Source organism: Camelina sativa, chromosome 3 (assembly GCF_000633955.1).
Source record: "Camelina sativa cultivar DH55 chromosome 3, Cs, whole genome shotgun sequence".
NCBI lineage: Eukaryota > Viridiplantae > Streptophyta > Magnoliopsida > Brassicales > Brassicaceae > Camelina > Camelina sativa.
Genome location: NC_025687.1, coordinates 7,971,046 through 7,981,415, shown reverse-complemented (window position 1 = coordinate 7,981,415; position 10,370 = coordinate 7,971,046). Strand labels below are relative to the sequence as shown.

At 37.6% G+C, this 10,370-nt stretch overlaps 3 protein-coding genes and 2 non-coding genes across 6 annotated transcripts in view; 3 read left to right on the top strand and 2 right to left on the bottom strand.

The window, feature by feature from the left end:
• LOC104778760 (putative F-box protein At1g30930) overlaps positions 1 to 21 on the top strand; it is a 1,567-nt gene extending 1,546 nt beyond the window's left edge. The window contains exon 2 of the mRNA XM_010503199.1: positions 18 to 21. Within this exon, the coding sequence (XP_010501501.1) occupies positions 18 to 21 (4 nt within the window). The remainder of the gene's footprint in view (positions 1 to 17) is intronic.
• Positions 632 to 6,881, bottom strand: LOC104775881 (general transcription factor 3C polypeptide 3-like). Of its 2 annotated transcripts, none has more exons than XM_019243514.1 (18): positions 6,789 to 6,881; positions 6,274 to 6,591; positions 5,870 to 5,957; positions 5,613 to 5,720; positions 5,190 to 5,374; positions 4,668 to 4,863; positions 4,283 to 4,540; positions 3,826 to 3,966; positions 3,662 to 3,743; positions 3,246 to 3,359; positions 2,800 to 2,945; positions 2,483 to 2,567; positions 2,273 to 2,394; positions 1,986 to 2,030; positions 1,713 to 1,839; positions 1,503 to 1,617; positions 1,220 to 1,410; positions 632 to 1,129 (listed from the first exon to the last, which is right to left on the bottom strand). In XM_019243514.1, exons 2-18 carry the CDS (start codon positions 6,588 to 6,590, stop codon positions 750 to 752), a joined length of 2,700 nt encoding a protein of 899 aa, XP_019099059.1. In that variant the 5' UTR covers position 6,591; positions 6,789 to 6,881; the 3' UTR covers positions 632 to 749. The 2 variants fall into 2 exon arrangements, with proteins under 2 accessions (XP_019099059.1, XP_019099060.1); XM_019243515.1 differs by having other exon boundaries at positions 6,274 to 6,596; positions 6,789 to 6,828.
• On the top strand, positions 6,954 to 7,027 carry TRNAV-AAC. The gene has a single exon. It is a non-coding gene; the product is annotated as a tRNA-Val (tRNA).
• TRNAD-GUC lies at positions 7,084 to 7,155 on the bottom strand. The gene has a single exon. It is a non-coding gene; the product is annotated as a tRNA-Asp (tRNA).
• On the top strand, positions 7,681 to 10,123 carry LOC104775880. Its single transcript, XM_010499837.2, has 6 exons — positions 7,681 to 8,377; positions 8,737 to 8,789; positions 8,977 to 9,064; positions 9,153 to 9,251; positions 9,490 to 9,617; positions 9,781 to 10,123. The coding sequence occupies exons 1-6, from the start codon at positions 7,760 to 7,762 to the stop codon at positions 9,815 to 9,817; spliced, it is 1,023 nt and encodes a 340-aa protein (XP_010498139.1). The 5' UTR covers positions 7,681 to 7,759; the 3' UTR covers positions 9,818 to 10,123.

The window sequence follows — 10,370 nt, the reverse complement described above, 5'->3', positions numbered from 1 at the left end:
ATTCTGCTGGCTTTTAGCTAAATTTGTAACATATGGACACATAAGATCAAAAACGCCTAATCAATAGTCTGATTATTCAATTGTTATGATTACAATATATTTCCCTGTGGTTTTTCCTCGTTGGCTCTAAATCGGTCTGATCCGAAACTTTTTCTTGATTAACTGTGGATGGACAAATCAAAAAGCTGATTCTAAAGAATGAAACAAAAGACAATATATTCATGGTGTTTGAAATAAGACAAGCTTTTGATATGTTTGTTTCAACTCTCAAAAAAATTATTTTTTATGTGAATTTATATTAATCTGAATTATTAGGTTAGAACGTGTTAGTATTAGCATATTGAATTTTATTTAACTCTGCATCTGATACAAAGTCTACGACTATAACAGGGGAATCTCTCTTATAACAAGTGAAAAAAAAACAATAACTGGAGCCTGGAGGGCGTGTGACGGGGCAATCCTGTTAATTATAATGAGAATGTGGTCTTATGAAGTGGAAGTGCTTCAATCAGATAAGCGTATTATTATTGATATCAGAGTTAAACTATAGTAAAAGGAACATTTCCTAAAGGAACTCTGCTAATGGTTCCAAGATCGTCGAAGTGCAATATCCAGATCAAGTTTTATGAAGTAATGCATGAAAACAAACTTTGTACTCTTTAAATCAGTTGGAACATAGATAATTTCGGTTTGTTTCGTAGTGTTTTATCTTCGTTTGGAAAAAAAAAAAAAGACAATGATAACGAGACTCAGAAAGTGCAGTGATCCTTTAAGACTTGCCTCGCGAGATCAAACGCTCCACTGTGCTTATAGATCAAATGCAGATTGTGTGCAGCTTCTTTGCGTAGGTCACAATTCACAGGCTTCCGCTCTTCCGCAACATTCGGATCCTCGTTAGGAAGTTTTGGCATCGGGTATTCTTTCTCGTAAATCGCTAAAACCTTCTCATAGTATGAAGCTGCAAGAGTCACTAGTCCCACGTGCTGATAGGCTCGAGCAACGTTATACAACGCCTCCTGACTGTTACTGCAGATTCTGAGATTGTTGTACAGAAATGCAAAGCCTTGAGCTAGACACTGATGTCGGTTTTTGAGTCGAAAACCAAGGGCTAAGTTGATTAACGCAGCTCCTGAAAAGTATCAACGAAGGTGAACCTTCAATTTACTAATTTTGGAAATTTGGGAACGTGAAAGAGAACAATATGAATACATATACGTACCCACACAGAGGTTAATTAAAGGACTATCAGGCATTAGTTTATATGCTTCAAGGTATTCTCTTGCAGCATCTTGATGTCGGCTTGTCACAGTGAAGTGATGACCAGCAATTAGAATGGGCGGTACGCAATCTCTATACTTACTCCTTAGATGATGCATGAACTTAGCTTCAGTTGATGCTCTTTTCCCTAATCTGCACATAATAATAATAATATGATATTAATTTGGTAAAGTCGTAAACAAAACATGCTTACAATACTCTCCAAGTGAAATGCCGCTCTCTACCTTGAAATGACTCTGTAATAGCAGTTCCAGGCATTCAAACGATACGGATGTTGCTGGATGACAGATCTTACACAGTCAAACCACTGCTTTGGATCCATTGTATCACATGATATCTCTGTCAATATTATAAGAAGAAAGGGAGTCAAACACAGGTAATAAACCCAGCTGTAAGATCTAAAAGACATGATTTATCAAGGTTGCGTTAGGTACTAGCTCCAAGTGACTGAAGTTCCTTTTTTATCTCAACAGGCAGCATTTTAGCATCCAATCTCCGAGCAAGATTAACTATCTCCAGAGCTTCCCAATATCTTTGCAGGGATGCCAACGCTTTGCACAACTACAAGACATATAATTTTAGGAGTCATGAAAAACATAAAGCAAGATGGTATCAAGGAAACTATACGGTCATAAGCAAGAAAAAAAGTATGTAAAAGTAACGATATTCAATATACTAGATAATGGTAAAAGAGAACAGTTAATCACATCCACGAAAAGACGGTGATACTCTTCATCCTTGATAGCTTCTTCCTGAGTACAAAAGTCAAAGGATAACCCCAGTCAATATAAAAGGGAAAAGCATTTTTATGTTTCAAACAAAGAGGTCAGAATCGGCAATAATGGTATACGAACCAACAAAAAAAAAAAACAGCCTAGGCTGTCACCCACAATATGGAACCACATTTGGGTAGGTTGAAACACAAACGTCTTCTGGTACAAGCTTGTATCAGGCAACAGGGGAAGGTGAAATAGTGTGCACATTTGATAGTTACCTCAGATTCACTGCAGATATCTTCGTTATGAGCTTTAATAGCAGCTCGTGCTCTAATTCTTTTTGTTTCATTTAATGTTGCCCTGATTTTACGCCACTTTTTTGGTCCGCCTCTCAACCTTGCTCAACATGTCCGGAAGAAAAGTTAATAATAATGTGTAGACAAGAATCACGCGGCTTAAAGCTTACGGTGGATACATGTTATACTTACTGGGAAGATTGAGCATCTCTAGGACGTCGGCGTTTTTTGTTTCTTTGATGTTCTGAAAGAACCAAACGCTTTCTTTCCCCTTGACCTAAGTTTTACATCAGGCCGAATGCAAATACAGAGTAAGTCAAGCATACAATTTTTTTTTTTAAGAAACGACATTCTGCTGTGTTAAATGATAAACCCCTAACAAAATGCTAGATGTTCAGGTGGATCCATGTAGCTTTTCTTCAAGAAGCAGTAGTTTTATGTTCACAATTTCGTTTGCATTTTTATTATAGGAGAACGCATTCCAAAACACTTCGATATAGGGATATTACCGTCCGCCGCCAAACCCACTTAAGAACCAACTGCAGTGCTGTATTGGCGAAGTCCTCAAGCATTTCCTCTGAATGATATATCTGACAAAGATTCATCCTGATCTTTTTGTTTTTCCACCATGCCTTCAGTTTAGCAGTATCAGGATCTACACTTAGGGAAAGAACCATAGTTAGCAATCTATATAACAGATGGCCCAACACAGGAGCACAATTGGATGCAAATAACATAACTAACATTTGGAAACATAAAGCCGAGGAAAAATTCGACACCAAGTAACACAATCATTATTCATTCACAAAATTTCGCATCAAAACTGTCAAAGTGTTGTTTAATGAAGTAATGTAGTAATGTACCATGAGGACCAAATCTTAGGTAAAATATGCACTCGCTTAGACAATGCAGGCAGAAAATCCCCAGAAAAGAGACTACAATTTTCTCTACTGACCTGGTTTTTCCGGAGGAGAAAGCACTAATACAGCTTCATTTCGTTTGCCATCTTCCAGGAGGAGTGAAGCCAGAGTTATGCGAACATCAACCGTATCACTGAGTTCATTCAAAGCTGAGGAATATTTCAGTTGGCAGCAAATCAATTAGAAACAAATGAGAAATCGAAAAGACTAGACAACACCATTTTAAATTTGCAAGACATACAAGATCATAAAGGATTGAGTTTTGAGACCTCATAACATCCCATGCAATCAATTAACTATGGACAGAACATAGTGAAATTGTTCAATCCTTTTACACTTGAAAAGAGAGGGCTTAAGGTAGAACATAAGTATCCACGAGCTCTTTCAATTTAAAAGACACATATACACAATAACTAAATCAACTTCTTACTCAATGAAAATATGAAAGTACCTTTATAGTAGAAAACAATGGCCTGTTCTCGTTCTGCCAGTGACATATAACAACGAGCAATTTTCACAAACAAATAGCCATTCTACAAGGAAAACCACAAAACTAGTTATCCAAAGGGTGAAGCAAAAGTTGTAAGAGAGGAAACAATGGAGCAGATTCCTTACATTTTCAGGTTTGCTGATTGCTTCTAAATAGTATTTGAGAGCAGAGTGAAAATTCCCAATGTTTGTTAGTTCATCAGCCAAATTGGTAATGAGCTCTGGATGTTCAGATACAGCCTCCTGTGGTAGAATACTTAACACAATCTGCAAATCAGGGAAGCAGCATCATTCACAAGAATAGAAACACAACATCTGATAGCAACAAAGGAATTTTTATAGGCAGGTACAAAATCACATATTGAAAAGATTATTATGCCTTGGTAAGTCCTCATTCTCTCTCTCTCTCTCTCTCTCTTTTGTTAATCCTCAGGTTTCAAACAAAACAAGGATTGCAACTCCGGGTCATTAAAAGCAGAGAAAATGTGTTCCAGGCAATACATAATTCGGGGAAAATGAGATGGCTTATAAAACCAATCACTGATATAAACAATTAGCAGGTTTATAATATAGATATACAAACCTCTGCCTGCTCCATATCTTCAAGGTGAACATGACAGATGGCTTGTCTTATTTTCAAGCTGGAAGATAGTTCTTTTCCTACTTTGTAAATCTGGCGCACATCATGAATATACTTAAGAGCTCTATCATGCGCATTAATTTGCATGAAAACAGAAGCCAGTAAATCCAAGATATCGTGCCCCACTTCAGATGAATGGGATTTGATATGATCCTCTAAGATGCTCGCTGCTCGTTCACCCTCACCGGATTTAAGGAAATACTGAAAAGACCAAATATGACAATAAGTTCATAAAAATGGTCCAACCATTTGTTTTTGTTTTCTAGCTACAGAAACCACATCACAGGGATTAGAAATGAGAAGAAATTATACGTCATTCAGCTTATACCTCTATCCCCCACTTGAGTGCTTCAACTCTCTCAGGACACCGACGAAATATTTGCTCATAGGTTTCAGCAGCTTCTCTATATTTTCCAGCTTTTAGGCAGAGGTCTGCATATTCATATTTTAAAGGGATATCCTCTGGATCAGCTTGTATTGCTTTGGATGCATAACTCCTTGCTGCCGACATGTCCTCTTGTTCCCTGAAATCAATCATTTTTTCTACTTAGCTTGCCAAAATCAAAAAGATTCTAAACAGAAAACTAAACAGGTTCCCTTCCCCAACCACCTCCCGTCACTTTCTTTCTGTATCCTTCTCTTCCTTCAACTCATCTTCCCTAAGAATTCATACTACTGACTAACGAGGCTGACAATGTTTACTTAATCATTTGCAAGCCCTACAATCTTTACTTAGGTCCTACTGTCAAAAAAATTATAGTGACATCTAGATAGAAAAAGAATTTGCGTTTGGCGTTTCTGCTGTACAAGATGATGCAAATGAAGACTAGGTTGAACAGAGAGAACTTACCTGAACCTCTCATAAAGCAACTTCCAAAAAGGTGATTTTGGACCTTTGATATTTGCAGCAATCTTTAATGCTTCCGTAGAAGATGATTCAGTCCTACCAAGTTGCTCAGAAACACGTGAAAGTTGATAATATGCTTGATCGAAGGTTGGTGCTTGCTTAATAACTTCTAATAAAATAGGTAAAGCCTGGAAGAAAGTAAATCCACATAAATCTGGATCAGTACCTATAAATAAAAGATAGATATACGTGCACACATACTATTTAGGAAAAAGCAGTGTTTCGAATATGTAATAGTCAAACCATATTGTGGCAGAAAAGGAACAGCTTATTTTTTTCCAGGAAATTATGAAGTGTGTTCCTTCGCCTCGGTTTTCTCTCTATAAGCATGATACCAGCAGAGCATATACACTTCACCTAGATTACCTCACTGTCACGGCCATGGGCATGAAGAAAAAGTGCCTCCCTAAACCTCAGTAGAATGTCAGGTGCAACTCCTTTCCTTGACCCATGTTTTCTACCCTTTTTTTTATGCTGCATAAGTAAAGAAAGTAGGATTTAAAAAGAAGTGGCAGGATATGCAGTATTGCCAACTGAAATTTTGTTGGAGTGTAGCACGAATGGAAATTCATGTTTCTAAATTAAAAGACGATGTAAGACAAGTTAACGTGTGGAATACACACCTTCCTGGATTTTCGTCGGCGACCGGAAGATAAATATTCCATGAATCCCTCCACGCCCGAGGTGTTATTCGAGATGTTAGTGGCACCACTGTCACATTTACAAACAAATAATCAGCACAAAAGAATGTAGGGTAACGCAAGGGAAGTGCTTGACCAACAAATCCATCTAAAAGGTTCGCAATTATAAATCCGGATAAAACTAATGGGGTATGCATATCCGCTCTCGAGTTTACCAACGAGTGCTTTTGGAAATCTTCACGCAAGAAAGTTAAGTAAGCAAAGTCAGACTGAGATTAAAAAACTGCATCCACTAAATTGCACAGTCTCAGAATCATTGATTTTTCACATAGTCAAATTCAACATTGTACCCAAAACATAAAAACAAAGGATAGAGAGAAACTAACCGTTGAGAATCAGCAAGTGCTTTGCGTCTCTTCTCAGCCAGAGCTTCGTACTCAAGTCGTTCAAACGTGCTAGGAATTTCACTTGCAGCTTCAAATTCATCTCCTTCTTCTGAATCATCTCCATCATCATCATCATCATCATCATCATCTACCAGACCTTCTTCATCACTGTTCACGTCTTCATCATCATAGTTATCATCACTACAATCACCACCAAGTACTCCCTCTTCACATTCCATATTGCTTGGACCTTCTTCTAACTCAGAAACCAAGTTTCCCTCATCTCCTCCCACCACACCCTTTCCCTTATCTTCCATCCTAATTTATCATTAAGAGAAAGAATAAACAAAAATCAAAAACTTTCTTTTCGCCTATAAATCTGCGCCACGGAGGAGATGCTGACACCGGCATGGAAGCTGCGCAGTGGCTGTTACCCTATCCAACTATTAAACAGGGAAAATCGAAAATCCCTAATTTGTTTATTGGGATCATGAGTACCCGAAGAAATTGTTTACCTGGAAGACGAGGTGGAGTTCTTCGCCGTAGAACACGTCGGGAACGAGAGTAGTCACGGCGGTGTTGGAGAATATGATAATATATATCCGGAGGTCAAATCAATTGTGCCGACCTTTTTTAGGTGTATAGAATAAATAGAACTTTGTTGACCAATTAACCAATAGGGTTTCGTGGTGTAGTTGGTTATCACGTCAGTCTAACACACTGAAGGTCTCCGGTTCGAACCCGGGCGAAGCCATCGTTAATTTTTTCATGATGATAGACGTATTATAAATTCTAATGAAAAAAATTAATCGCCGTTGCCGGGGATCGAACCCGGGTCACCCGCGTGACAAGCGGGAATACTTACCACTATACTACAACGACTCAGATGCTAAATGTGAAGATACATAAATTATATTAAAGATGTCGAAACAGATGAAGTCTGAAAAACATATTCAAAATGTATTTACATGTGTTTCTGTTTTGTAACATTACTAACTTGCTATAGACAAATTTTTCAAAAAGGACTTTGTATTAATAGTTTAATACTACACTAAATTGCATTATTAATAGTCTAACAAGGCAAAGAAAATTACTCACACCAGTTTAAATGGTTTAGAAGTAAAGACCAGATGTTAATAGTTAAGACTTAAAAGAGTGATATTTAGTCAGGATATATTATTAGTATCTTACCATAAATAGAAAAAGAGTCATCTATTCTTAAACCATTTTAACTACAACTACTGTATATAATCTCATAGATTTATATTCCTAATATCTCTTAAATTAAATGCAAAATGAAAGACCAAAAGATAATTAAAAGTTGCCAAAATATCCTAAGTTCTAATACCAAGAAAAGCAGCTCTTTTCGTCGTCGCTTTCATTTTTCTCTCTCTCTCTCTCTCTCTCTCTCTCTCTCTCTCTCTCTCTCTCTCTCTCTCTCTCTCTCTNCCTTCCCTCTGTGATGTGATCAGTACGAAGCACGTTAATGGCGGCTCCGCATTTCACACAAATCAAAATTACAGCATCTTACTCAATAAACCCTCTCATGTATTCCTTTCTCATCTTATCTCTACTAGCTCTCTCCCTCCTCTCATTCGTCTCCGCTCTCTTCTTTCTCCACAAATCTTCTAGTCGCCGCAGACCTGCTCTGTACGGAGGCCAGAAACTCATATCCGAATCCGTAGCTAAACTCGAACCAGAGTCGTCTCTATCCGATACTTCAGACTCAGCCCGTGAAGATGATGATGACTCGACGCATTTGACGAATTCGCGTCTCTACGAGTTACTGCTCTCCGATTCCGATAAGAAGGATGAATCGGATTCGGAGGACGATCCTGCGAATAAGAAGAAGAAGAAGAAGAAGAAGAAGAAGAAGAAGAAGAGGAAGCGAGGTAAGAAGAAGCAACCAGATGGGGTTGGTGAAGGAGATGGGGTTGTGTTGAATCCGATGTCTGGCTCGATTTCGATTCCGGATAACAAACCGGAGCAGTTTGTTTGTTTGTATCCTTTTACCTCGACGAGCAGTGCTACGCAGAGGAAGATTAAGCAGCAGTACGATCAGCTTGTTAAATGCAATAGTGCCAAAGGATTGACTCTTGCTCAGGTCTGCTTCTTGTCTTTAGGTTATGAAATGCCAACTGAGAACTACAACTCGTGAGTTCCAGACTTACAAATTGAAGTCAACTGCGTTAATGCCTGCTAAGCCTGTGTCTGTGATTTGTGTAAAGCTATAGGCTTTTAATCAGCATCTTAAAACCTCTGTGATTTGTGTAAAGCTATAGGCTTTATTCAGCATCTTAAAACCTCTGTGGTGTTTGTTCTATATCCTATACTAACTTCGTTGATAAACAAAAAGGACTTTTGAGTTGGGGGATTTTAGTACTCTTTAATATCAGCTTGCTTCCTTATGATATATGTCAGAATGATTTGCTTCAATCTAGCCTTTGGATTTACTACCTGCAGGTTGGGGACTTTGCTAATTGTTTGATAGAAGCCAAAAATGAACTACAGCACAAGTAAGTTAACACTATCATATTGTCATCTCTGATCCATTTTCTTAGTTCTTCCTACATTTTGAAGACAAATGGCTGCTTTCTCCTCTATTCTTTGTCATATATTCCAATTCATGTTTATTGTTAGTGGTGTGACATACATGTTTCTTCTTTGGTGACGCTGATTTAAGCCTGCTTCTCTGTATGGTAGGTCAGAAGTAATCAAGCGCAAGTTTGCAATAACAAAAGCCCTTCTCTTCAAGGCTGATAGATCATCCTTTGACCGACTTCGTCAACAGGTGAATGGTTAGCTTCATCAATAACCGTTTGGTTTTTTACTCGGTCTGTTGGTTTTGAACTAAATTGTAATGTTTTGTGTGTCATCAGATCAATAAGCTGGAGATGGAACAAAAAAGGGTCGAAGAAGATGCACTTGTATATAATTGGCTCCAGCAACAGCTAAAACTTTCACCTGCATACAAAAAGGTTAAACCAAACTCAATCACTTGTTCTTGTAGATTGTGTCTGTCTATAAATGATGTTTCTGATTCTGGATTAGTCTTGCTGATTCTTGTTACTGTCTGATAAACCAGTATAGTCTTATCTGTTTTATTTCCTTTATTGGACTCTGTTAGCATAGTTGGGACTTTTCTTGAGTTTTTGGGTTTATCTTTTGCTCAACAAAAGTTATAGCCATGAATACTCACTCTTTCTGATACTGTAGGTTCTTGAAATAAGCGCTTCCATGGAACTGAAAGAAAAATCAAGTAGAGAGTTAGACAGTCCAGATGATGAATTTTCAGACATCTCCTTCGAAGAGCTATTGGAACAAGAGAAGAAAGACTCCTTTTGGTCAGCATCTCTCTCTCTCTCCTCAAGCTTATTAGTAACTCCAAATTACTTGCTCCATAGGCGAATAAACTCATAATCAGGATTGATTTCTTAAATCTCAAAACTTTGTGGTTTTTGTTTCAGCATAATTGCTAATCTTCTCCACAATTGTGTTGGTTTTCAGGCATAAAAATGGAAAATTGCGAACTTGCAGAACATGATTTGGTGGGATTGATTGAAACTGCCGTGAGCTCAGCAGGAAAACTGAATCCTTTATGTTCTCTCTTTTTTTGGTGCTGTATATATAGACAGACTATAGAGAGACAAAACCAGTTTCCTCCATAGGTCTAGCTAGTCCTGGGACACACACATTACCGGGTTTTCAAATCGATATTTGGGGTTCGGTTTGAATCAAATTAATTTGGTTTATCTACATTGAACTAATTAAGTCCAAAGCATCTCTGGAGACTGAAGATACGCTTTTATGTAGACAATACTATTTGATATATACAAGCATGATGTACAAATCGGCGGTAAAAAGGAGTTGATGATTTAATTAGCTAAAGTTTATCTGTTTATATTATCATTTGCACTTGCAAAATCATTTTATGGTTAAAAGCATCTTAACCGACCGGTAGAATTATTTTTGCTTCCGAAATTAGCTTTAAACCGAAGGCATGGATCATAAAAATAAAAATAAAAATAAAAATAAAACTGTCAATTTCTCCGCCTCGAATTGTGTAAATACTTTATTACAAAGTGCAATAGCCCAAT